Source organism: Mixophyes fleayi, chromosome 4 (assembly GCF_038048845.1).
Source record: "Mixophyes fleayi isolate aMixFle1 chromosome 4, aMixFle1.hap1, whole genome shotgun sequence".
Taxonomy (NCBI): Eukaryota; Metazoa; Chordata; class Amphibia; order Anura; family Limnodynastidae; genus Mixophyes; species Mixophyes fleayi.
Window position 1 is genome coordinate 790,215 of NC_134405.1, and position 27,980 is coordinate 818,194.

General features: G+C 49.2%; 2 protein-coding genes across 4 annotated transcripts in view; one reads left to right on the forward strand and one right to left on the reverse strand.

The window, feature by feature from the left end:
- Window positions 1–780, reverse strand: part of NEURL4 (neuralized E3 ubiquitin protein ligase 4) — a 34,325-nt gene extending 33,545 nt beyond the window's left edge. The window contains 1 exon segment of the mRNA XM_075204935.1: window positions 376–780. Within this exon segment, the coding sequence (XP_075061036.1) occupies window positions 376–780 (405 nt within the window).
- GPS2 (G protein pathway suppressor 2) lies at window positions 741–26,095 on the forward strand. 3 transcript variants are annotated; one of them, XM_075206101.1, is made up of 12 exons: window positions 741–876; window positions 4,667–4,780; window positions 5,714–5,823; window positions 12,622–12,734; window positions 13,384–13,463; window positions 13,584–13,663; window positions 13,739–13,907; window positions 13,996–14,082; window positions 14,190–14,269; window positions 19,755–19,847; window positions 25,475–25,558; window positions 25,672–26,095. In XM_075206101.1, the coding sequence occupies exons 2-12, from the start codon at window positions 4,687–4,689 to the stop codon at window positions 25,753–25,755; spliced, it is 1,074 nt and encodes a 357-aa protein (XP_075062202.1). In that variant the 5' UTR covers window positions 741–876; window positions 4,667–4,686; the 3' UTR covers window positions 25,756–26,095. The 3 variants fall into 3 exon arrangements, with proteins under 3 accessions (XP_075062202.1, XP_075062204.1, XP_075062203.1); XM_075206102.1 differs by having other exon boundaries at window positions 748–826; XM_075206103.1 differs by lacking the exon at window positions 19,755–19,847.
- Window positions 26,096–27,980: the final 1,885 nt, after the last annotated feature.

Genomic DNA, 27,980 nt, shown 5'->3' on the forward strand with positions numbered 1-27,980 from the left:
AACACTATAGGATATATAGAGGATCGAGTGGGGAATACTAGTATACAGGAGGGAGGATCAAGGGGTGTACTGGGGACTAATTACACCGGTATAGTGAGGTATATAGCAGCATATGAGGGTACATGTATGGTGGTTATATGACTACATGGAGGGGGGTATATATCAGTATATGAGGTATATATCTGGGGGGTTATATGAGTACATGGAGGGGGGTAGTGGTATTATATATACACACACAGGATATAGTGAGGTATATATCAGTATATGAGGAGGTATATATCAGTATATGAGGAGGTATATATCAGTATATGAGGGGTTATATATATATATGGGGGGGGGGGGTTATACGGGTACATGGAGGACCCCCACCCCCACCTTGCGGTCCAAGCGGACGGTGAAGACCTCTCCGGGTCCCAGCGGCCGGGAACTAAGCACCAGGCCCTGGTTGAATTCCTGGGCCGGTTGTTTCCGGGTAGCCGTTCGGTTTCCGTTACTGAGGATCACCAGCTTCCCGGTGCGGGGGTGCAGCTCCGCCATGACAGCCGCTTTACGGCAGCAGCCCCGGCACTTTGCGACGTCACCAGGGAGACGACTCTGACAGAGGGAGGCGGAAGCTGGGTGTGTGGTTGGCGGAAGCTGTGCGTGTGGTTGGCGGAAGCTGTGCGTGTGGTTGGCGGAAGATGGGCGTGTGGTTGGCGGAAGCTGTTCGCATGGTTGGCGGAAGCTGGGCGTGTGGTTGGCGGTGGTGACGTGCGGACACCAGGCTACGGGAAGTGTCATGGAGTAAAGCTGTGGGACCGGAAGAGGCCGCTTCCCGCTGAGCTCTGTGAGGGAGATTTCTTTGACATTTCCTGACTGTGGCTTTGACAACAAGAGGTGACCCTTAGTCCTGTGATCCAAGTGGTCTCTAATCCCCTCCCTGGGGGAATCCCCTGATATAAGGTTCCCTGTAGTCGTCTACCTGACTGCCCCCTATTATTCTGTACATTATATGATGGTGCCTGGTATTACCCCCTCCCCCCCAGGGTTCTCTCTGTGTCCCTATGAGATATCCCAAGACCCACTGCCCCCAGGGTATCCCTGACTGCCCCCTATTATTCTGTACATTATCTGATGGTGCCTGGTATTACCCCCCCCCCCCCCCCCCCAGGGTTCTCTCTGTGTCCCTATGAGATATCCCAAGACCCACTGCCCCCAGGGTATCCCCGTCTACCTGACTGCCCCCTATTATTCTGTACATTATATGATGGTGCCTGGTATTACCCCCCCCAGGGTTCTCTCTGTGTCCCTATGAGATACCCCAAGACCCACTGCCCCCAGTGTATCCCCGTCTACCTGACTGCCCCCTATTATTCTGTACATTATATGATGGTGCCTGGTATTACCCCCCCCCCCCCCCCCCAGGGTTCTCTCTGTGTCCCTATGAGATATCCCAAGACCCACTGCCCCCAGGGTATCCCCGTCTACCTGACTGCCCCCTATTATTCTGTACATTATATGATGGTGCCTGGTATTACCCCCCCCAGGGTTCTCTCTGTGTCCCTATGAGATACCCCAAGACCCACTGCCCCCAGTGTATCCCCGTCTACCTGACTGCCCCCTATTATTCTGTACATTATCTGATGGTGCCTGGTATTACCCCCCCCAGGGTTCTCTCTATTTCCCTATGAGATACCCCAAGACCCACTGCCCCCAGGGTATCCCCGTCTTCCTGACTGCCCCCTATTATTCTGTACATTATCTGATGGTGCCTGGTATTACCCCCTCCCCCCCCCCCCAGGGTTCTCTCTGTGTCCCTATGAGATATCCCAAGACCCACTGCCCCCAGGGTATCCCCGTCTTCCTGACTGCCCCCTATTATTCTGTACATTATATGATGGTGCCTGGTATTACCCCCCCCCCCCCCCCCCAGGGTTCTCTCTGTGTCCCTATGAGATACCCCAAGACCCACTGCCCCCAGGGTATCCCCGTCTTCCTGACTGCCCCCTATTATTCTGTACATTATCTGATGGTGCCTGGTATTACCCCCCTCCCCCCCAGGGTTCTCTCTGTGTCCCTATGAGATACCCCAAGACCCACTGCCCCCAGGGTATCCCCGTCTTCCTGACTGCCCCCTATTATTCTGTACATTATATGATGGTGCCTGGTATTACCCCCTCCCCCCCCCCCCCAGGGTTCTCTCTGTGTCCCTATGAGATATCCCAAGACCCACTGCCCCCAGGGTATCCCCGTCTTCCTGACTGCCCCCTATTATTCTGTACATTATATGATGGTGCCTGGTATTACCCCCTCCCCCCCCCCCCCAGGGTTCTCTCTGTGTCCCTATGAGATATCCCAAGACCCACTGCCCCCAGGGTATCCCCATCTTACTGACTGCCCCCTATTATTCTGTACATTATATGATGGTGCCTGGTATTACCCCCTCCCCCCCCCCCCCAGGGTTCTCTCTGTGTCCCTATGAGATACCCCAAGACCCACTGCCCCCAGGGTATCCCCGTCTACCTGACTGCCCCCTATTATTCTGTACATTATCTGATGGTGCCTGGTATTACCCCCCCCCCCCCCCCAGGGTTCTCTCTGTGTCCCTATGAGATATCCCAAGACCCACTGCCCCCAGGGTATCCCCGTCTACCTGACTGCCCCCTATTATTCTGTACATTATATGATGGTGCCTGGTATTACCCCCCCCAGGGTTCTCTCTGTGTCCCTATGAGATACCCCAAGACCCACTGCCCCCAGTGTATCCCCGTCTACCTGACTGCCCCCTATTATTCTGTACATTATCTGATGGTGCCTGGTATTACCCCCCCCAGGGTTCTCTCTATTTCCCTATGAGATACCCCAAGACCCACTGCCCCCAGGGTATCCCCGTCTTCCTGACTGCCCCCTATTATTCTGTACATTATCTGATGGTGCCTGGTATTACCCCCTCCCCCCCCCCCCCAGGGTTCTCTCTGTGTCCCTATGAGATATCCCAAGACCCACTGCCCCCAGGGTATCCCCGTCTTCCTGACTGCCCCCTATTATTCTGTACATTATATGATGGTGCCTGGTATTACCCCCCCCCCCCCCCAGGGTTCTCTCTGTGTCCCTATGAGATACCCCAAGACCCACTGCCCCCAGGGTATCCCCGTCTTCCTGACTGCCCCCTATTATTCTGTACATTATCTGATGGTGCCTGGTATTACCCCCCTCCCCCCCAGGGTTCTCTCTGTGTCCCTATGAGATACCCCAAGACCCACTGCCCCCAGGGTATCCCCGTCTACCTGACTGACCCCTATTATTCTGTACATTATATGATGGTGCCTGGTATTACCCCCTCCCCCCCCCCCCCCCAGGGTTCTCTCTGTGTCCCTATGAGATATCCCAAGACCCACTGCCCCCAGGGTATCCCCGTCTTCCTGACTGCCCCCTATTATTCTGTACATTATATGATGGTGCCTGGTATTACCCCCTCCCCCCCCCCCCAGGGTTCTCTCTGTGTCCCTATGAGATATCCCAAGACCCACTGCCCCCAGGGTATCCCCGTCTTCCTGACTGCCCCCTATTATTCTGTACATTATATGATGGTGCCTGGTATTACCCCCTCCCCCCCCCCCCCCAGGGTTCTCTCTGTGTCCCTATGAGATATCCCAAGACCCACTGCCCCCAGGGTATCCCCATCTTACTGACTGCCCCCTATTATTCTGTACATTATATGATGGTGCCTGGTATTACTCCCCCCCCCCCCCCCCCGGGTTCTCTCTGTGTCCCTATGAGATACCCCAAGACCCACTGCCCCCAGGGTATCCCCGTCTTACTGACTGCCTCCTATTATTCTGTACATTATATGATGGTGCCTGGTATTACCCCCTCCCCCCCCCAGGGTTCTCTCTGTGTCCCTATGAGATACCCCAAGACCCACTGCCCCCAGGGTATCCCCATCTTACTGACTGCCCCCTATTATTCTGTACATTATATGATGGTGCCTGGTATTACCCCCTCCCCCCCCCAGGGTTCTCTCTGTGTCCCTATGAGATACCCCAAGACCCACTGCCCCCAGGGTATCCCCATCTTACTGACTGACCCCTATTATTCTGTACATTATATGATGGTGCCTGGTATTACCCCCTCCCCCCCCCCCAGGGTTCTCTCTGTGTCCCTATGAGATACCCCAAGACCCACTGCCCCCAGGGTATCCCCATCTTACTGACTGCCCCCTATTATTCTGTACATTATCTGATGGTGCCTGGTATTACTCCCCCCCCCCCCCCCCCAGGGTTCTCTCTGTGTCCCTATGAGATACCCCAAGACCCACTGCCCCCAGGGTATCCCCGTCTTCCTGACTGCCTCCTATTATTCTGTACATTATATGATGGTGCCTGGTATTACCCCCCCCCAGGGTTCTCTCTATTTCCCTATGAGATACCCCAAGACCCACTGCCCCCAGTGTATCCCCGTCTTCCTGACTGCCCCCTATTATTCTGTACATTATATGATGGTGCCTGGTATTACCCCCTCCCCCCCAGGGTTCTCTCTATTTCCCTATGAGATACCCCAAGACCTACTGCCCCCAGTGTATCCCCATCTACCTCACTAGGAATTCCCTCATCTCCCTGAACTCCTATGTCTTTATTGCTGTGTATGGACCTCAATTTTTCATCTTCATCTTTATATTTTGTTGTAGTTTCGACTCTGCCTTTCACCATGCCGGCTCTTCTGGAGAGACCCAAACTGTCCAACACAATGGCTCGAGCTCTTCACAGGCACGTGATGATGGAGAGAGAACGCAAGAGGCAGGGTGAGCAGTCTGGGGCTGACAGATGAGGGGGGAAAGGCCAAGGCCCGGTGTTTCTAGGTGGTGGGGGATGACGGATGAATGGGGAAGGCCGAGGGCCGGCGCTTTTAGGTGGTGGGGGATGAGGGGGGAAAGGTCGTGGGCCGGTGCTTTGAGGTGGTGGGGGATGAGGGGGGAAAGGTCGAGGGCCTGCGCTTTTAGGAGGTGGGGCATGAGGGGGGAAAGGTCGAGGGCTGGTGCTTTTAGGTGGTGGGGGATGAGGGGGGAAAGGTCGTGGGCCTGCGCTTTTAGGAGGTGGGGCATGAGGGGGGAAAGGTCGAGGGCTGGTGCTTTTAGGTGGTGGGGGATGAGGGGGGAAAGGTCGTGGGCCGGTGCTTTTAGGTGGTGGGGGATAAGGGGAGAAAGGTCATGGGCCGGCGCTTTTAGGAGGTGGGGCATGAGGGGGGAAAGGTCGAGGGCTGGTGCTTTTAGGTGGTGGGGGATGAGGGGGGAAAGGTCGTGGGCCGGTGCTTTTAGGTGGTGGGGGATGAGGGGAGAAAGGTCGTGGGCCGGTGCTTTTAGGTGGTGGGGGATGAGGGGAGAAAGGTCGTGGGCCGGAGCTTTTAGGTGGTGGGGCATGAAGGGGGAAAGGTCGAGGGCCGGCGCTTTTATGTGATGGGGGGTGATGGATGAGGGGGACATCCAGGTGCTGGGGGATGAGGGGGGAAAAGCCGAGGGCCGGCGCCTTTAGGTGCTGGGGGATGAGGGGGAAAGGCCGACGCCCGGTGTTTTCCAGGTGGTGGGGGATGATTAAGGTGGGAAAAGATTGAGACCATGTGGAGGGAAAGGTTGAGACCAGGTGGTTTGTGTGTTGGAGAGGACAGAGTTGGCAGTTTTTGAACATATGATGGAGCCTACTGATTTTACACCTATTGGTGGATGGATTTTGTTTTGCAGAGGAGGAGGAGGTGGATAAAATGATGGAACAGAAGCTGCGGGATGAACAGGAGAGGAGAAGAAAGAAAGAAATGGAGGAGAGGATGTCCCTGGAGGAGACTCGGGAACAGGTGAAATAAGGAACTATAATGTGTTTGTGTGTGTGATATTCCGCCAGAGCCAGCCCCTGGGTCATCTCCTTGCTGGACCTCCACTGCCTAACCTCTAGTTCTGGAAGGACCACCTGGCTGTGGGTGTATGTGGAGACATATTATCCCTGAGGCCTGAAATTCCCATACTGTAAATTCTCTTCCAGATCCCAATCACTGGATAAATTTGTAATTTCAACCTTTGTGTGACATATTGTTTCCTATAGTCACACTAATATTTACCTCCCATTGTGGCATTGTTTACCCACCCAATTTAAAGACATGGACAGCAGCGTCAATAATTAGTCTCCTATAAACACTGGGCCTTCAAGAGTTAATTCCCAGACTCTCTACAAAGCTTATCATAAATTACTCCTTCATCCTAGGAGGACGCTGGGGTATAGAGTGCAGTGAAATGGAGCTTGGGCACTTTAAAGTAACCGGCAAAAGCTCAAGCTACTCCCCCTCTATTAGTTTTCTAGTTCATTTTGGAGCACCCGCTCGACCATAGTGGGTGCACAGAGTGGGCAGTGAAGGTACAGAGATTGTTACTCCTCATGCTGCCTGCCCGCTTCCAACGTGTATATGCCTCCGGAGGGGACCTGGTCATTTCCAACACATGTTGTGACCGGGACCCCCACGGCTGCTGCCATCGGGCACTGCATCTGCACAGACCATGATCTGGATGTGTGGTGATAAGGTAGGTGTCTCCCTTCTCCAGAAACTTAATGAGCCCCCCACCCCACCGTGCCTGATCCTGCTCCAGAGGCTGCAAGGTCCATAGACCAAGTGAGGGCTCCCTTACAGGCAACTCCTCACTAGGCTGCAGAGAGATTCAGGGGGGTGTCCTAGTGATGGCAGCCTCCTTGCATTGTTGGGCCCTAGGGAAGATGCAATCCCTGTACAAGACCTCCTCCTTGACAGGCTTTCTACTCTGGCAAACCCTCCACAACGACACAGAGCTAGCATGGGAGCAGCAGCCATCTTTGACTCAGCAGTAGCTCCTGTCTCCTTCCCGTCAGACCCTATTTCTGCAGGGGGATTCTTTTGGGGGTGGTGAGCTGTGTTCTTATCTCCTCTCTCTGCTTTTACTTTTATGCTTGTTAGGTAAGGTAATTACCATTTGTCTCAAATGTCCATTGTTGTGAGGTGTGGCTTAAATCTGTTTGCAATCAAAACTATGGTTGAGGGGCTTGACATAGCTAGCTGGCAGCCCATGTTAATTAGCTTGGTCAACAGGTAATCTTCGAGGTAATGAGATTAGAAATTTTAGATATATGCAATGTGCCTACACAGTAATATACTGGCTGAAATAGCAGTGGGAAATGTATTAATATGTATCAATATAATTGTTATTGTCACAGACTCAGATTGTGTAATGTGGCAGATACTATGTGTCAAATGTCTTGACACATCGTCTTGCCTTGTTTTTTCATGCAAATATGAAGTGTCATTCCTTGATGCTATATTGTAACCCTTAGTTTAGTATATTCAGCCAAATGGCTAATTCAGTCATTGTATAATCAAGGTAACAGAGACTGTATGTCTAACAGCTAAAGTGTCCAGACCTCTGCTGTAAGGGGGAGGATTGAGACACTTGACCCTACTCCCTGTGTATAGAGCGAAGAATATAGGGAGAGCAGAATGTCAATAGAGATATTCTAGCTTGGAGGATCCTGATGTACAAGACATCAGCGAAATGGACTCTGGGCCAAGCATCGTGGTGCCGCTGGAGGAAACCCTACCAGGACAGGGTTTGTGTGAGCCAGTAACCCAGTCTGGGCGACACCGTAACTGTCTAGCTAATCGCTTTGGTAATACAGCAGGAGGATAAGACTTTGAAAGATACTGAGATTACTACTTTAGAGCACTGACTGCAAGAGGCTGCTGGAGGATACATGCTACCATTTACCCTGTATCCTGTGAACGTCTGCATGGTCTGGCCAGGAAGCACTTTCTGTGGCGTGTTTGGTGGAATACCAGTGTCCATGCTCATCTGTGGGGGCTCCTACAGAGGTGGCAGAGCCACCCTTTGCACGGTCTTTTACCCTGGCGGTGACAGAACTCTCATCTGCTCGTCGCCAGCTGAGCAGGAATCCTCCTTCCTCAGCTTCTCTTTCTGGGTCCTTACAAAAATTTTCTTCTGGATCTAAGGGGCAGGGAGCTTAAAGTCCTTCCACTGCTGCTTTTGACACGTCCGCATTGACTCAGGATCTGGTTAAGTCTGTGCAGGGTCTGGTGCAGGTCTCAACCTTGGACAATATTTTGGATCCTGCGTCCACGTCCAAAACCTTTTACAGTCGTCTGGAACTTCTCCCAGGAGGAGGGGGAAACATGGGGGGGGGGGATCCAGAGGCTTCTTCGTTCACCTAAGAGGGTCCAGGAAGTGCGCAGGGACTGGAGGCTTGAGTGTGTGCCGTTCAGCAGGTACTAAATATTCAGGACAGTGAGGATTCTGAGAACCTGGACAATTCACTGTTAAAGAGGTTGTTTCTTTCCCCTCGTCACCTCAGTTGGAGAACCTATTGTGTGTAACATGGGTTAAATCGGACCGCCGGTTCCAGGTTTCATGCCGCTTAAAATCCCTCTATCCACTTCCTAGTGCTGACATGACAAAATGGATATTTCCTTCTCTGGTAGATGCTCCCGTAGCTCGTCTGACAAAAACAAGCTCAATCCTATTCCCTAATGCTGCTAACTTTACAAATAGCACAAATAGAAAGCTTGTGGTTTCCCTAAAATCAATTTTTACAGTTGCAGGGTGTTAGACCAAATTTAGCCACGGCTTGGGTATATAAGGCGGTGGAGAAGTGATCAAAACAGTTGGCAGAGGGGCTGCAATCGGGAACACCCAGGGTGGACTTCCTTACTTTGGTGGACCATTAGTGAGGCTTACATGTACCTAGGGGAAGCCGAAATTGACGCTAGCCCCAGTGGTAATCTAAGGCCGAGCCCTCTGGCTGCGGGCCTGGCAGGTTAAAAAGACAAGGGTCTGTTTGATCCTGAGCTGGACAAAATCATCTCAATGGCTATAGGAGGGAAGAGTTCTTTTCTTCACACAAATGTTCACTGGCCTACTTTTTATTCCTTTCACTAGTAAGGCAAGGAGCAAGTCTTCTAGAGGTCAGGTTCCCCCTTTCTCGAGGGACATCATGGGCACCTAGACGTTCAGCTCCCAAACCAGCAGACAAACAGCATGATGGGCATTCTTCCCACATGGGGGGCCCCTGGGTTCCTGTGACAAGTAGTTCCACCTACTATAGATCCTTTGAGCACCCACTCTACCCTCCCAAAAGAACAGGTTAATCACCACAGGTCTTCACAGAGATCCAGTAAAACTTCGGGCCCTGCGGGAAGCCATCCAAACCATGGGCTTCTTCCGCCATAGTGATCCCATTTCTGGAAGGCCAGAAAGGTTTGGTGTTCATACAGGTCATTCCAGTCCATCTTAAACTTAAAATCTCTGAATGTCACCCTGAGAAATTCAAGATGTAATGTCTCCTGTCTGTAATCAACAGCATGGAATGGGGTATTTTATGTTATACATCTAAGATTCCTACCTACATGTTCCAATCTGAGGTTTGCTGTACCGACCCAACACCTCCAATTCCGAGCCCAACCTTTTGGTCTCTTCACAGCTCCGAGAGTCTTTACCAAGATTATGTCGGTCATGGTAGCCCTACTGAGATCCAGGGGAGTAGCTATCATCTCCTACCTGGACAACCTCATGATCAAGCGGCTTCTCCGTCCTTGCTTCAGGCCCATGTCTGAGAGACGACATGAACCTTGGAATCACATGGTTGGGTCATTCATTTTTAAAAAAAATCCAATCTGATTCCTTCCCAACAAATGGTGGTCTTGTTGTTACTGTTTGACAGTCCCGTTGAGAGAGTTCAACTGCCAGAGGACAAGATTCTCTCCCTGCAGGTATTGGTCAAGTCCCCCCTGAACCACAGACTGGTATCAGTGCACTTCTCCTATTAAGCAAGATGATCTCCACCTTCCAGGTGGTGCAGTTCGCAAGGTTCCGATCCAGGGAGTTTCAGAACAAACAAATCTCAAAGTAGAATGACTCTCACTTGCAGCTGACCAATCACTGAATCAAACTGTCTCCCCTGGTGCGCCAGTCGCCTTGGTGGTTAACGACCAATCACCTCAACAGGGGTTGAGCATTTACCATATGGGATAGGATTCTGGTTACCACAGATGCCAACCTCAGGGACTGGGGCACCGTCTTCAGGGACTTTGGGCTCCATATGAGGCAAATCTTCCAATAAATTTACTGGAACACAGGGCGATTTCCAACGCATATGCTCAGGTCATCCTAAGAGAGAGGGCGGTGAATGTCCAGTCCAACAACGAATTAGACTTGCTGGTAAACTTCTTATGTGTGTAAGACTCGGGATGTAAGTGATCATAGATTCATTTTAGATTTGAAAGTTAAATTGTGTTAAAAGCAAGATTAGGGAAAATGTTATATCCTGATGGTAATCATTCAGTATAAAACCTCAGAAGTAGTGGTGCCGCTAGCAGCAATGTAAAAAAGTGTTAAACCCCTCCAGGCTGATTTATGTGCAGGCTGCATGAAGCATCTGGATTGGTTAGAGGGGCAGGAGGCTGGATTACCTGCTGCCAGGGTATCTGTGTAAATCTGTATAAAAAGCAGACTGTTTGATCATTAATGTAGTATTGTTACTCCATCTGTAGTTCTGGAGATCACTAGTGTATGTAACTCCTTATTAAGACACTTGAGCTAATAAAACATCACTGCTTCAAATTCCTGTTTTGGCGAATACTTACCTGCAGCAATTCCTGTGACCTATAGATTAGACTAATCTAACTTGTTTGCTGGCTGTTCTGAGGTTGGGACCCAGCATTCCAGTACCAACGCTCTGCCGCTACCTTGCAGCTCTGGCCAGTGGGAACCATCCACAGCAGCCCTGATCTAAAGGAATAGGTTAGTGGTACCAGCCAGGTGTCCAACAAGGGGGTACACTAGCAGCAATAGTTACCCAGAAGGAACTGGTTCTAGTTGGCGGGAAAGGAGGCTAGTGATGGCAGCAAGCCCCTTCTACTGTAGTTAGAGGAGTGAAAGTTGGGATAAAGAAAATGGACTGTGGCAAGCCCAACCGGTCGACCAGAACACACAGACAAGGTGGCATAAGAGGTCCATGCTGTCACAAGTGGTCTCTACACCCAGATGTTTTCCAGCAGCTAGTGGACAGATGGGAGCCTTACATTGAGCAGTTTATGTTAAAGGCTTGCAAACGGGCTTCGGGTGTGAGCGAAAAGAGTATGGAGTATGCCACCTCTTCCTTCTGGTTAGCACGGTTGCTAGGTTTCCTACACTTGTGACTGGATGAGGACTTGAGGCTTAGCTCCCTGAAGGTTCAGGTATCTGCATTGTCCGTTTTCAGTACCAGAGGTACAGACCTTCCCACAGGGAGTGCTGCGTACACTCCTCGGGTGGCTCCTTGGTACTTTAACCTGGTGCTCACTGCTTTGCAGCATCATTCATTTGAGCCATTGGAATGGGATCTCAAATTCTTGACATGGAGGACTGTTTATTCTCCTGGCTGTCTCTATAGCTTGGTGAGTTTCTGAGCTGGGGTCTCTTTTCTGTAAGTCTCCCTTTCTCATTTCTCACTAAGCCTTTTTTCCAGGTTGCACCCTTTACCAAGATATAATGGTCCCGGCCTTCCATCATGGTAGATTCCAGGATAAAGAGGGGTCTCTCCATTCTTTGGCTGTGGTCAGAACTCTCAGGATTTATGTCAATAGGACTGAATATGGCAACCAAATAGATGGCTGTGTGGTTCTCTAGACGCCCACAGAAGGGGCTGTCCAGCCTCCAGCAGGCTGTTGCCAGGTGGATTATATCGTTAATCCGCTATATTTACATAGGGGCAGAATGTGAGGGCTCATTCTGCTAGGTTTGTGGGTGTCTCCTGGGTGGCGTGGCATGGTGCTTCTACTGAGCAGCCATTTACCAGATTCTACAAGTTTAACCCATTGTCCTCATAGGATGGTTGTGCTCAATCATTTTCTCTGACTCCGTGCGGGATGCTGGACGTTCTTCCTTTTACGCTCTTGTTTATCTGTTTTTTCCTATTTTATTTCTTGTTGTGATTGTTATTCCTGTCTCCTCTCCCTTTTGGGGCTTGTTAGTGGCATCAAATCAGGAAGGAGCTGGGGGCTGCAGGGGAGGCCCGACGGGCCGTCTGTTGCCCATCACTGACTCGGACACTGAATGGTCACCGGAAGTTCTGTAACTTGTTTAATCTTCTACTTTGTATTTAATATTCTATAATGTTATTTATTAACCTTTATTTATATAGCGCTAGCATATTACGCAGCGCTGTACAAAGAATATAATCTGACAGTGCTTTCCGGAGTGGAGCTTACAGTCTAAACACTAATAATGACCCCCATTTTTAGGGTTATGAATAATATCAAAGCAAAGGTCCAAGAAAGTATCCCTCCTAGTGGGAAAGGTGTTAACTGCTCCATTCTTGCCTCTACATGTCAATCTATTTAGTGCCTAGATAAAAGGTGATCTTGCTGTTGTCCCTTCATTTTTCACCAAAGAGATCTTTGTCCTACTGATGCCCCATTTAGGGTGTAAAGCTCTTTCTATGTAGTGACTCAATACATTTTATTACATTTTATCGTGTTGATGTTAGTTCTTCACAAAGTGCAGTAGTTTGAACATTCTCAGTACAAAGTTTTCTAAATTTCTCCACTTTAATAGATGTTCATACAGTGTTGTGTCTCCTGCAGATCAGTAAACTCCAGGAAAAATTGAACAAATTACAAGAAGAGAAGCACCAACTGTTTTTGCAACTAAAGAAGGTCCTTCATGAGGAGGAAAAGCGGAGAAGGAAGGAGCAAAGGTGAGTTTGGGAGCAATTGGGGAATAAAGAAAAATTTGATAGCTGAGCTGCAGAGATCAAAGTGATTTGTGAGAGGAAATTGCAAACTCGGTTGGGGGTTGTGACGAAGAACGGGGTGCAGAGTGATTCGTAGGTTTCAGCAAGTGAGTTTGGCAACGTCCTGCTTGAGTGCTTCTGGAGATGAAGTGCGTGCAGGCTCTTGTGGGCTCTTTTAGGACAGGAAGATATTAGAGAGCCGTGTGATGTGGTGGCAGGGGATTGTGGGCAACGTGAGGCGTTTGGGATTGGAGGTAGAGTGGACACATTCGATTGAATGAAAGCAGACGATTGGGAGGGCAGCAGGGGATCGGGAGTGGAGCTGGGCAGGAGGCGAGGGATTGGAAGGAGGGCGGGTTTTGGCGTATGTAGATTGGGAGGGGTGCTTGGCACAGGGAATTGGGAGGAGAGCGGGATGTAGAGCTTGGAAATTTGCGGTTCAGATGATAGCGGTGCATGGAATTTGAGAGGGGAGCTGGGTGTGGTTCGGCGCAGGAGATTGGGAGGAGGATGTGGTGCGGCGTTGGAGTATAGTGGGAATAGATGCAGCAGAATGAATGTAGACGGAAGTTGGCGTTCGTTCCAGTCTCTAACGTTTTCCTCTGCCGCGCAGTGACCTCACCACTCTGACGTCTGCCGCCTACCAGCAGGGAATGGTGATGCATACAGGAACCCACCTCATTAACATGCAAGGTAAGAACGGCTCCCCGCTATGTATAATATGACTCTATAGTCTGGTCTCTTTCTCTGTAGAACAGCTCACATATTGCCCTAGGGTCTTCAGAAATGACCCTTGTCTTCTCATGATTCCAGGGAGTCCAGGAGGTCATTCCAGACACAGCTCACTTATGGCTGATCGGGCCAAGCAGATGTTCGGACCACCGGTTATAACGGTAAGTTTTCCACCGACGCTGTCCGTCTGGCTGTAGCTGATTTTCTCCTTACCAGTACATCTCTCCTCTCCTCAGGGCCGTCATTACACATCACAGCCGTCCTTCAGCCCAACTGCTGCAGAGCATGGTCAGTACCAAACCAGCCAGTCCGGTCACAGCCCGTATACCGTAAGCCAATCACAACACAGCTTTGGGGCAGGTCAGGCCGGACCTGTAAACTACACCGGGAGCCAGCCAATCAGAGGTCGGAATAGTTGTGTGTGGTACATATGTTTTAATATTGGGAGGTTTTCTCTCGCTACGGCATCTTATTGTTCCTCTCTGTTTTGTAGGGCCCTCTGCTTTTCCGAGCATGCAGTATCTATCTCATCAGCAACCGGGGTACACGGTTCACAGTCATTACACAGGAGCTCATGCAGGTAAGTCGTTCTACGTGTCTCTCACCATCTTCCCTCTGTATATTCATGTTCTTCTTTCTCTCTCGTGATCTAATCCCAATGTGTGCTTCTGGTTTTCTTCACTTCAGGCTTCATGCCTCCAAGCAGTGGGATTCCGCTCCAGAAGCAGCTTGAACATGCCAACCAGCAGTCTGGGTTCACCGATTCTGTGAGTGCCCCACGGCTGTTACCCTCTGCACGCCTGCGAGTGCCCCCGTATCTGTCCCCCCACCCTCCATGAGCCTGTGAGTGCCCCCGTATCTGTCCCGTCCCCCCCCACCCACCCTCCGTGCGCCTGCGAGTGCCCCCGCATCTGTCCCCCCCCCACCCACCCTCCGCGTGCCTGCGAGTGCTCCCGCATCTGTCCCCCCACCCTCCGCGTGCCTGCGAGTGCTCCCGCATCTGCCCCCCCACCCTCCGTGCGCCTGCGAGTGCTCCCGCATCTGTCCCCCCACCCTCCGTGCGCCTGTGAGTGCCCCCGCATCTGTCCCCCCCCACCCACCCTCCGCGTGCCTGCGAGTGCTCCCGCATCTGTCCCCCCACCCTCCGCGTGCCTGCGAGTGCTCCCGCATCTGTCCCCCCACCCTCCGCGTGCCTGCGAGTGCTCCCGCATCTGTCCCCCCACCCTCCGTTCGCCTGCGAGTGCTCCCGCATCTGTCCCCCCACCCTCCGTGTGCCTGCGAGTGCTCCCGCATCTGTCCCCCCACCCTCCGCGTGCCTGCGAGTGCTCCCGCATCTGTCCCCCCACCCTCCGCGTGCCTGCGAGTGCTCCCGCATCTGTCCCCCCACCCTCCGCGTGCCTGCGAGTGCTCCCGCATCTGTCCCCCCACCCTCCGCGTGCCTGCGAGTGCTCCCGCATCTGTCCCCCCACCCTCCGTGCGCCTGCGAGTGCTCCCGCATCTGTCCCCCCACCCTCCGCGTGCCTGCGAGTGCTCCCGCATCTGTCCCCCCACCCTCCGCGTGCCTGCGAGTGCTCCCGCATCTGTCCCCCCACCCTCCGTTCGCCTGCGAGTGCTCCCGCATCTGTCCCCCCACCCTCCGTTCGCCTGCGAGTGCTCCCGCATCTGTCCCCCCACCCTCCGTGCGCCTGCGAGTGCTCCCGCATCTGTCCCCCCACCCTCCGCGTGCCTGCGAGTGCTCCCGCATCTGTCCCCCCACCCTCCGTTCGCCTGCGAGTGCTCCCGCATCTGTCCCCCCACCCTCCGTGCGCCTGCGAGTGCTCCCGCATCTGTCCCCCCACCCTCCGCGCGCCTGCGAGTGCTCCCGCATCTGTCCCCCCACCCTCCGTGCGCCTGCGAGTGCTCCCGCATCTGTCCCCCCACCCTCCGTGCGCCTGCGAGTGCTCCCGCATCTGTCCCCCCACCCTCCGTGCGCCTGCGAGTGCTCCCGCATCTGTCCCCCCACCCTCCGTGCGCCTGCGAGTGCTCCCGCATCTGTCCCCCCACCCTCCGTGCGCCTGCGAGTGCTCCCGCATCTGTCCCCCCACCCTCCGTGCGCCAGCTTCCCCAACCAGCTTCCCCAACCCGCGCCAGTGAGTGGACCCGCAGCATATCCTATATAAATTGGACAAAGACCTTGATATTATACAAAAACACAATATGAAATAACTGTACCCAATACATATCTATAGCTCCCGAAGGAGGCAACGAACTGCTACCGCTACAATTACTGATACCACCACAATTACTGATACCGCTACAATTAGGGAGTTCTGATATCAGTTACTAGTTTTATTAATAAATTGTAATATTTAAAAAGTGAAAAAACAATCAATATAACATTCAGTATACTGGTAGGTAGTAGCGGCCCAAAAGATGTTTCATTAATAAAAGAAAACTTTCAAGTAACTCATATATAGAGTGCAGACAGCCTGATAGCCAGAATAAGTAGTCTTGCTGGACAGCAAATGAGCATAAGGTTCATTCCTTAAATATACATACACACACACACACGCATATATACACACACACACACATATACACACATATACACACATACATACACACATATACACACACATATACACACATACATACATATACACACACACACACATACATATACACATACACACACACATATACACACACATATATACACACATCACATCACTGCCTTCAGACAGAAAATTGATTTCCAAAGTGAATATAGGAGTAAAGCCTACACTCATCATCATCATTATTTATATCGGGTCAGCAAATTCCTTAGCGCTTTACATTTGGGGACAAACACAGTAATACACAATACTGGGTAATACAGACAGAGAGGTATGAGGGCCCTGCTCACAAACTTACAATCTATGGGTCGTTGGGAGGTTAAGTGCTACATATTACATGTGTTGTCTTGTGTGAACTGTGTAAAGGGTGGTAATAGGGTAACCTAGGAAGGTTAAGAGGGTGGTTAAGGAATATTATAAGCTTACCTGAAGAGGTGATTTTCTGAGAACACTTGAAGGTTTGTAGACCAGAGGAGAGTCTTGTGGTGCGAGGGAATTCCACAGATGGGTGCAGCTCGAAAGAATTACTGAAATTGTTAATAGGAGGATGTAATGAGAGTGGATGAGAGACGCAGATCTTGTGCAGAACGGAGGTGTTGAGTTGGGAGCTATATTGAGACAAGAGAGGAGATGTATGTTGGTGCAGTTTTGTTGATTTCCTTGTAGGTTAGTGAAAGTATTTTATATTGAATTCGTTAAAAAACAATAACTAATGTAGAGTGTGACAGAGTGATTCAGTAGAGGAAAAACTATTTGCAAGGAAAATCAATCTAGCCGCTGCCTGCAAAATAGATCGTAGGGGTGAGTGTGTTTTTGGGCAGACCAGTAAGGAGGAAATTACCATAGTTGATGCGGGAGATAAGTGCATGAATTATTTGCAGTGTCTTGTGTCAGATATGTGCGTATTCTTGAAATGTTTTTTAGATGTCTGTAACCTGATTTAGATATAGAGTCAATGTGGGGAACAAAGGATAGGTGTGAGTCAAGGATTACACCTAGGCAGCGAGCTTGTGGGGTGGGAATTATGGTCATGTTATCAACAGAGATAGAAATGTCAGGTATGCTCTTGTTGGTGGGTGGGAATATTATTAATTCTGATTTTAAAAGATTGAGTTTGAGTTGGCGAGAGGACATCCAAGATGAAATGTCAGAAAGACGGTCAGTAACACAAGACAAGACACATGGTGAGAGATCAGGAGAGGATAGATAGATTTGTGTATCATCCACATAGAGATGATACAGAAATCCAAAGGAGCTTATTAGTTTTCCAAGAGAAGTGGTGTAGATAGAGAACAGCAGAGGACCTAGGACTGAGCCCTGTGATATACTATCTATAGTGAATGTTTCAGCCTCCGAGATAGTCTCCTCATAGCTGTAGTTGCTTCCCAGTTTTCTTCTCTGCAGTTTTGTAGCTTTTAAAGGCAAGTCTTTCCCAAGCACTAACAGTCATGGGACACCTCCGCAAGAAGAGCATTAGTGATGTTGGGCATTAAGACCTGGCTCACAGTCAGCGTTTCCATTCATCCCAAAGGTGTACTATGTAACTGAGGTCAGGGCTCTCTGCCAGCCAGTCACTCTCTGGACCTGACTGTGCACGGGGGCATTGTCTTCCTGAAACAGGAAAGGGCTTTTATTTTATTAATTTATTAGTAATATATATTTTAATATACACGGTTCAGCTATTAAAACCACCTGCCTAATATTGTGCATGTCCCCCTTGTACCGCCAAAATGTCTCTAACCCATGGATTCCACAAGACCTCTGAAGGTGTCCTGTGGTGTCTGGCACCAAGACGTAGCAAAAGGGTTCAATATATCTAACACTGAATTATCCCTCACACCGTGAAACACAGTGAGTAATTATAAAGTCTTACCTTAAAGGCCTGAGCAGATGGTTAAATCAGTTAGACACAGATCATCATCCAGATCAACATTTATCTATATAGCGCCAGCGAATTCCATAGCGCTATCCGAGTCCACATCAGTATTTGTCTAGCGTATTTCATGTTGTGTAACTCCTCAGAAATGCTCCTTAAACAGAACAACATTAACTTAAATGTGCCCATTGGTGGGAGAACAAGGACCCCAGGGCACAGCTTAGAAAGACTGGACCTTCATCCCATCAGTCTCCTTTAAGACTAGATGGCTCCCATCTCACTGTCTCTCTCTACTTCCCAACATGACAATGTTATAGCTCTCCATTGTGACATGGCGCATTCTGTGAATTCAGTAACCAGGACTAGCTGCCATTTGTATTGTTCCACAAAGCAGTCTGGTGACTTTCCTCATTTACTGACTGTTCTGTAAATCTGGACAACGTCCGTTTCACCATTATCTGTCCGGATTTTTACAGTTGCCCTTTTCCAGGATCCATCTCTTCATTGGCACTCTGTTCCAATACTCCCTTTTCAGCTAGCTACCTCCTGCCATCATAAAGAATAACGGTGCCCAAAGTATACCGTATCTCCCCCCAAACAGAACCGCTGGCGTTTTGTCTCATCTTTTATTATTATTTTGGGGACATTGCCAGTGCTATAACACATATGAATCTGTTTCAGATTGCAGCACCTGTTGGAAGATGATGCAGTTTGATTTCAGGAACAAAAACTCCACATGCCCAAATTCGACAAGAGTATGAAAATGTGCATCATGGATGTTACATAATACAGAACAAGACTAATTACAATAAGAGACATGCGTAATATGTGTATATTATATCTGAAATAAACATGAGGTTCTCAGTGCATATTCTGATGGAGTTGTGACTGCCCATCTACTGTGACAAGGTGACTACATTCATGGGTTCCTACACTAAGGTTACATACCTCTCTCTGCTGCATCTGCCTATTGGTTATAGATAATGTTGCTCAGGTACTTGTGTAAAGGAGCTGGTTCCTGTATTTCACCTGGAGAAAAGTAGTTTTGCTCGGTTTTCTTCTAGGTAATTGACGCCTTCATGTCCGCATGGAGAGACCGTCTCATTCGCATGATTAGCATGAAGATTATCTTCTAGCCTTTTCTGATGTACTCCTCTTGGCTTCTGTTCTTGCTGTGAAAGGACTACTGTAAGGGGCAGCCCCTTATTGCCTATTGTCCAGTTCTTCCCATCGATCGTTCCTACTTTGATTAGAACATTAATTTGGCGGTGTTAAATTGCAGAAGGTTGTCAGAATATTGGCTTTATAACATCTGTTGCCACATTTCTATTATCACCAATAAGACACAAGGTTCAGCCTCTTTGTTTTACTTCTTTTACGAAGATGAAACCCACCAGTATAATTCGTTCCCTTCCCTTTGTAAGTGTGTTGCCGTCTGTGTGTAGTTTATATTTTGTTGTGTAATAGCAGTGTCTGTATGAGATTTAATGTTGTCCTGACTCCAAGTGGAGAACAAAAAGACACCCCAATCCTCTCCATTGACATGACAATTCCCCCCCCCCCCCCTTCATAGGTTACTGGGATTCATAGCTCGGGGTGCGAGTCCCACACCGGCGGGTTAGCCAGGCGTATATTTCAGCAGGGTGGATAATGATGTAGGTAGACAGATATGGATCCTAACACGGTCTATGGAGTTTTGGATTTGTCTGTAGTAGTTATGTGTTTGGACATTAGCAGTTGTTTCTTTCCATCCCTCTGATATATATATCTCTCTTCCCCCAGACTACTCTGCGACCCATGCACCCCCAGGCTCTGCATCCCACCCAGACCCTCCTCACTGCTCCACAGATAGCGGTTCCCATGCAGACCAGTAAGGTAAGCTTATTGCTAGTGACTGTATCATTATTATTGGCAAGAAAAACAAACTGCTCTGTCTAAATGATATAAAAGCTTTGGTGAAAAACAGACGCAAGCAAGAAAAATAAAGCAAAATGTTTAGTGAAAGTTGCACTAGGAGTTATAGGAAATACCATTATTGTCTGAGATGAGGCACAGAGAGATGGTTTATTAAGTAGGGTGATGCTTCACCTGAACACTGCTGACACGTCTAGATTGTAATAAACCTGAAGCGCGGGACCTGGAATTTGAGGTAATTTTACGCTAATAATACATTTAAATCCTGACCATTTCTGTGCTGAATTCTAGATCCTACACATATTGTATGAGTACCGCGTACTGGTAGTGTACCTATTGTGTACCTGGGTCCTACTGCCCCAGATGGCTTCCATGCTCCTACAGGGTTGTTGATGAACCCTGCTTCAGCAAAGCTTGCAGAAGACGCCCAGGAATGTTGTTTTGGGCAGCCACTCTCTGATCACCAAATCAGGGACTGGAGAGGAGCAAGCATCTGCCATCCAGGATCTAGCGCCCAACTTCAGGAGCAAGCATCTGCCCTCCAGGATCTAGCGCCCAACTTCAGGAGCAAGCATCTGCCATCCAGGATCTAGCGCCCAACTTCAGGAGCAAGCATCTGTCATCCAGGATCTAGCGCCCAACTTCAGGAGCAAGCATCTGCCATCCAGGATCTAGCGCCCAACTTCAGGAGCAAGCATCTGCCATCCAGGATCTAGCGCCCAACTTCAGGAGCAAGCATCTGCCATCCAGGATCTAGCGCCCAACTTCAGGAGCAAGCATCTGCCATCCAGGATCTAGCGCCCAACTTCAGGAGCAAGCATCTGCCATCCAGGATCTAGCGCCCAACTTCAGGAGCAAGCATCTGCCCTCCAGGATCTAGCGCCCAACTTCAGGAGCAAGCATCTGCCCTCCAGGAGCAAGCATCTGCCATCCAGGATCTAGCGCCCAACTTCCTGGAGCAAGCATCTGCCCTCCAGGATCTAGCGCCCAACTTCAGGAGCAAGCATCTGCCCTCCAGGATCTAGCGCCCAACTTCCTGGAGCAGAATTCCGCTTTAAGCCGGCGCTAGATCCTGAGGAACTTGTCATGGGCGACCGACTAGGCGGGATTTAATCAATTAAATTTTATAGTTAGCGCTCAATTGACCCTATTGAAATTACATGTTTGTTCAGAGGGTGTAATGACTGCTCTGTTGTTCTATTGGAGCTGGGTGGTTGTTGATGATAAATAAAATGGTAAAATAACATGCATTTAATACCTAAAACATTATAACATTGAATTATGCATAACAGAATAATAACTGGAAATGGATAAAACACAATACAATAAGTGACCAATCCGTCACTAACCAAATAAAAAACATGGATGAAAGTCCAATAATGCTGCAATGAGGTTGACCCAGGAAACCTCAATAAAAAGAGAGGAAAGTGGTTTGGTAGGTCCGATATGAATACAGACTGTGACAAACCTTGATATACCGAGTGTCCACAGCTGGGTAAAAAGAGTCCAGCAATGTCCTTTTTAGTGGTTCTTGATGAGCAAGAAAACCCTAGGTTCCGTTTACAAGCAACAGTGCTCAAGGCGCTTGCAGCGGTAATCCACATTCAGTGTGTAGAGAGACCGAGTGGCCGACAGCGTGCGTTCCGCAGTGGAACGCACAGCATTTCCGGTATGACGTCCCGAAATGGGTATGGCCCAACGCGTTTCATTCGCTGAACGAATTTCCTCAGGGGAGCTTGGTACTTACACAATATGAGTAGGATCTGGCTGTGGCAGTGAAATTCACCAATGATAACAGGTTAGTGGCAGATTGTGAAATCCCAAAAGCTGTTAAACCAACAGGCTGGCAAAGTAAGACCATCCTGTCATAGGTTTTGATGGAGGCAGTGGGATAAACCTTAGGTGGCTGCCTAAGGACTTCAGCTTGGGAGTGCAGAGTTACCCAGAAGTGGAGTAACTACAGCAGGGTGGGACACATATGAGACCAGATGTCGGAGAGGGAACTTGAGCAAAATGCATTGACATCCCGACTACCGCAGCATCCAAGAACTTAAAGAGGGTGCGACTAAGGACGTTGAGCGTCTGGCAGAGAGAGAGATGACTCCAACCTGGGTCAAAGTAACCCTGAGAGCCTAATGCTATCAAAGGATCAGGTCCACACAACCGCTAGATACAGCTCTTCCAGCCATGGATCGTCCAGCTCCTTGTGATTTCATCAACTAAAAAATGCACTTGGGGGAATAGCAGATATGAGTGGCACCATAACCTTCAGCACCCAGGGACAGGTATCCAGTGGCTGTACCCAGACTGGGATACCCACACCTCCAAAACTTGAGAACATTGTCCTGCAGACTTTACCCCAGGTGGATTGGGTAAAGGTTTTGGTCTCCATACTGTAAGGATGTGCCATAGATACCTATCGTGGACTGTATGAACTATGATGTAGTAAAAGGAGCCCTTTTCTTTGGAGATTAACAGGCAAATGTTCTTAGTCAAGGGCAGCCACATCACCAATGAGGAATTTGCCTCCCTACTTTAATCGTTGGTTTATGCTTAAAAGGACCTGTAGCCCAGACCAGAAAAGAAGAAATGGACTTCTTAAGTCAAGAAGAGTCTTAAACCACCAGTTTAGTAGATAAATGCACAGGTTCTGACTGGGATCCTTTCATGTGGGGAGAAGCTGCAGGTAAGCAGACCAGTATATGGTTGTCTGACCACACTGGCAGAAGCAGCAAGCAGTACCAAAGGACTATGACCTCTCTACTGCTCAACCCCTTTCTTCCACCTTGACCAGGAAGTACCCATCTCTGTAGTATCCGTGGCAGTTAGCAGAGACCATTGGAGCCCCGGCTGAGAAAATGTGCTATGGGTTTAGTAAATTACCAAACGTAAGGATGCAGTGACCTACAACACAAGCACCCCAGACTCGTGCCCCTTATCTGAGTACAGTAGCCTGACTTGCTTAACCAACAAAGGCGAGTTCTCAGAGGCCGTTTCCCCTCCTGTCAGCCCATTGTAGCGCGACAAGAACGTCAGTGACTCAGTGGAAGGTGTTACTTGTGCGGAGGCACGGACGTTATAAAACATGTGAAGGCACCTGCAGCTGGTCTAACTTGGACCTTTTCAGGATGGACCAAGAGATTTGGGGGAGGTGCTAAGTCACTGTTGAGCAACCACCTTGTTATTCCTGCAAAGATTCTGCAAGGTCACACAGCTAAAGTGACTGAGGCAAATACATTCCAGCATGGAGTTCCCGTAGCTGTTTTTTCTTGACTGGGTGTGCTGGTGAGGAGGTCAGTGGCAGTTATGCATGACCTCCCAGTAGTACTAGGAAAATATCTTGGCCAAGGGAGTTTCTTGCACTCAACATGGCAGGAGAAGCTGCACTAGTATCACACAGCCAAGAAGAAAAGAAACAAGCAGCCAAACAATCCAGATTACCTAGTAAGATTTTTTTACCATCAGTGAGACTGTCCCCTAGCAAAGCCAGCCTGTTCCTGTGGGGTTGATGGTGATGCTCCTGTTCATAGTTGGAAGCGAGCTCTGATAATGGCCACCATAAACTGACTGATTCTTAGTCCTAATGTGATTGTACTCTATTTAGAATGACCCAACGCAGTAGTGTGAGGGGTTCAGAGGGTAGTTCAACAGCTGTCTGATCCATTTTTAGAAGGCACGAGCCACCAAGCTGGTAGCAGCCTTTCTGGGATGAAGATGAAGTGTGTGACCTGTACAAGAAAGGTTGAAGTAGATTGTGACTAAACGGGTTCCCACTGGATTGAGGGCTTTATTCATCGCCCGTCAGTGTTTAATGTGCTTTTTAATCTTTGGCCCAGTCCATGTTTGGGTAACCAAACTGCATCCTGATTCTAAAAATAGCTCAGACCTCAGGGGGCTGGTTTACCCTGTGGCTGTGTCCAAATCTGTATAAAAAGCACTGTCTTGTATTGAAAATTGTTCTGGTTTCATCTGACCTGGTACCTTCAACCAAGTGAGCAAATAAACATGACTTGCTTCAAAGACCTGCTTGGAAACTTCTCTATCCCTGTGACCTACAGATTAGACCCAAAATCTAATCCGTTCCCGCCTGTTTCTGCGGTTGGACCCAGCATCCGGAACCACTGCTCCGCCCACTACCCAGCAGCTCTGGCCAGTATGATAGGCCAGGGGGATCCATCCACAGCAACCCTGATCCATAGGAAGAGGTCAGGAATACCAGCCCAGGTACACTTGCAGCGTTGGTTACCCAGAAGTAACCTGTTTCTGGATGCCTGTAAGGAGTCCCGTGTTGGCAGCATTTGTAAGCCGTATCCTGTCACAATTCTAGCCTGCTCGAGTGAGTTATATCCCATGGAGGGTAAACGCTGTCCCAGCTAAGGGTGGCTTCCTCACAGGGATAGACCTTCCAGGGAATGCGGTCCTATGGAGCCTCCATAGGGCTTTTGCAATCAACTATTGTTACTAGTCCATGAAATCCCTCTGGGCGAACACAGGGAAGAGACCAAACACTGACACAAAACTTTTTCCAGGTCGGAGTGTCAGATGACGTCGTCTTGTGTGCTGTGATACTTGCTGGTGGCATCCCAGTACTGGATGCCTCTCTTCTCTGATATCCTTGCTGATAGTTGGGGAACCTTTTCAGCTTGTGGCTGTGGTCCATTGTAGGTGGTCCATTGTAGGCCCCCTGCATGTTTCCAGTAGCTGGGGGGAAGGAGTACATACAGTGGTGGATTACTCGGCATCATGAAGCTGTGACTGCTGTAATTAGAAAAGGTATCGGACACTATTATGATCTCACTGGCTGATCATATTCTTCATAAATGTCTTAAATATAAAGTGTGGCTGGATCACTTATAAATAACTTATTGTATAAATTTATTTAAATTAATAGCGCAGGGCGCCAATTTATGTAATTGCAAATGTACTGGGTTTTTTTTTGTTTGTTTTTTTAATATTGTGTTTTTGGTAATTGGATTTGTGTAACTTTTCTGAAGGAAGCCTCATGTTAATTAACTCTTTTCATGTGAGTGACCAACTCATCTTTTTAGCCTGAAAGCTCAGCAGAAAGTCGTTACCTGTGATTTAGGATATCGCAGATTAGTGTAAATTTTGTTAAGTATAAATTGCATTTAAAATGCAAGTTTAAGGAACATCTCACATCCTGATGTTAATCTGTGAATGAAATATTTCAGACTTTTTGGGGCCTGGTCAGAAATGGGGGCTGGATTACCCACTGCCAGGCTGTGTCAAAAACTATAAAACGAGCACTATTTATACGATCTGTTCTGTGCCACCAAGGAGCCTAGTGGTGGCAGCAGTAAAAGCCCCTTCTACTGTGGTTAGAGGGGCATATTTGGGATAAAGGGGATGGTGGAACGGCAAGCTCAGCCGGTCCCCAGCAACACAATGGGCAGGGTGGCATAGGAGCTCCATACTGTCACATTCAGGGATGGAGTTTACTCATAAACTGGTGCTTTGTCTCTTACCTGCTTTGGTACATGCTGTGGTTGTTGTTCTACTCTTATCCTGTATATTCTGGTCTTTCTCCTCCTCCACTTGTCCTTACCTCTCCTGTGATCTCTCTGCAGTCGGCCTTGTCTTACTCCCACCCTTCACGCTCTGCCTCTCCCGGAGGATACCCCCACGGCACTCCCCCTCAGCAGCCGCACACGGTAAGATGCCTCCAAGCCTATAAAGCTTTTACACCTCTTTTTACAGGTAAAAAATGTATTTACGGATTTGTGATAATTTTGCTTTGAACATTTGTTTGTTTTTCTTTTCTCAGTCTGGATTCCAGGCATCCCCTCAGCAAACTCCTCGTCTTCCATTCATGCAGCATGGACAGAACCAGAGATTTTACCACAAATAACCCCTCCCCCCTCTCATCCCCATTTCTATCTTCCCATTTTATTGCCACCCAGAAAGGGTTTATTTTAGCAGCAATGTACATAAACCCCATATCACTCTTATTTTACCCCTCGATCATTCTAACCTGAAAGTGAAGACCCATCTGCTCAACCCCATTTTAACCTAAAAAAGCAGACGCTTCTATCACATCCTCATTATAACCTGACGACACAGACGCTTCTATCACATCCTCATTATAACCTGACGACGCAGACGCTTCTATCACATCCTCGTTGTAACCTGCCAACGCTTTCCCCATCCTCATTATAACCTGACGACGCAGACGCTTTCCCCCTCATCATTGTAACCTGACGACGCAGACCCTTTCCCCCTCATCATTGTAACCTGACGACGCAGACGCTTTCCCCCTCCTCATTGTAACCTGACGACGCAGACGCTTTCCCCCTCATCATTGTAACCTGACGACGCAGACCCTTTCCCCCTCCTCATTGTAACCTGACGACGCAGACTCTTTCCCCCTCATCATTGTAACCTGACGACGCAGACCCTTTCCCCCTCATCATTGTAACCTGACGACGCAGACTCTTTCCCCATCATCATTGTAACCTGACGACGCAGACGCTTCTATCACATCCTCATTATAACCTGACGACGCAGACGCTTCTATCACATCCTCGTTGTAACCTGCCAACGCTTTCCCCATCCTCATTATAACCTGACGACGCAGACCCTTTCCCCCTCATCATTGTAACCTGACGACGCAGACGCTTCTATCACATCCTCATTATAACCTGACGACGCAGACGCTTCTATCACATCCTCATTATAACCTGACGACGCAGACGCTTCTATCACATCCTCGTTGTAACCTGACGACGCAGACGCTTCTATCACATCCTCGTTGTAACCTGCCAACGCTTTCCCCATCCTCATTATAACCTGACGACGCAGACCCTTTCCCCCTCCTCATTGTAACCTGACGACGCAGACCCTTTCCCCCTCCTCATTGTAACCTGACGACGCAGACTCTTTCCCCCTCATCATTGTAACCTGACGACGCAGACTCTTTCCCCCTCATCATTGTAACCTGACGACGCAGACCCTTTCCCCCTCCTCATTGTAACCTGACGACGCAGACTCTTTCCCCATCCTCATTGTAACCTGACGACGCAGACCCTTTCCCCCTCCTCATTGTAACCTGACGACGCAGACCCTTTCCCCCATCCTCATTGTAACCTGACGACGCAGACCCTTTCCCCCATCCTCATTATAACCTGACGACGCAGACCCTTTCCCCCTCATCATTGTAACCTGACGACGCAGACTCTTTCCCCCTCATCATTGTAACCTGACGACGCAGACCCTTTCCCCCGTCCTCATTATAACCTGACGACGCAGACCCTTTCCCCCTCATCATTGTAACCTGACGACGCAGACTCTTTCCCCCTCATCATTGTAACCTGACGACGCAGACTCTTTCCCCCTCATCATTGTAACCTGACGACGCAGACTCTTTCCCCCTCATCATTGTAACCTGACGACGCAGACCCTTTCCCCCTCATCATTGTAACCTGACGACACAGACCCTTTCCCCCTCATCATTGTAACCTGACGACGCAGACCCTTTCCCCCTCATCATTGTAACCTGACGACACAGACCCTTTCCCCCTCATCATTATAACCTGACGACGCAGACGCTTTCCCCCTCATCATTGTAACCTGACGACGCAGACGCTTTCCCCATCCTCATTATAACCTGACGACGCAGACGCTTTCCCCATCCTCATTATAACCTGACAACGCAGACGCTTTCCCCATCCTCCTTATAACAACACAACACAGATCCTCAGTTGCTACATTCTAACCTCACCTCTTGCAGTTTATCCATCCAGCACATTCTCTCCTGTAAATAAATTGATTGTACGGAAGTGACGTGTGTGGAAAGAATACATATTTCTCATCTCTCTTACCCAGTACATTGTTACATATACTATGACTGTTCTGTACGCCACTTATGCACCATCATGGAACCAGTCTAGTTAAAGTAAAACTTATCGCAGACAAAAACATTGTTATTGTCTCATTTATCTTCGAGACCTAATTTACATGTGGTTCTAGCTACAAGCGGACATCTTGGGGGGAATGGGCTCATGTCTCCAAAATACTACCCACATTTATATATAACGTCATCAATAGTCTCTACATGCACCCAGAGAATCTGGAGAT

Coding starts and splice junctions, on each gene's coding strand:
- GPS2 (XM_075206101.1), top strand. CDS start 4,687: ATGCCGGCTCTTCTGGAGAGACCCAAACTGTCCAACACAATGGCTCGA. Junction 13,464..13,583: donor CCACCTCATTAACATGCAAG/GTAAGAACGGCT, acceptor TCATGATTCCAG/GGAGTCCAGGAGGTCATTCC. Junction 14,083..14,189: donor TTACACAGGAGCTCATGCAG/GTAAGTCGTTCT, acceptor TCTTCACTTCAG/GCTTCATGCCTCCAAGCAGT.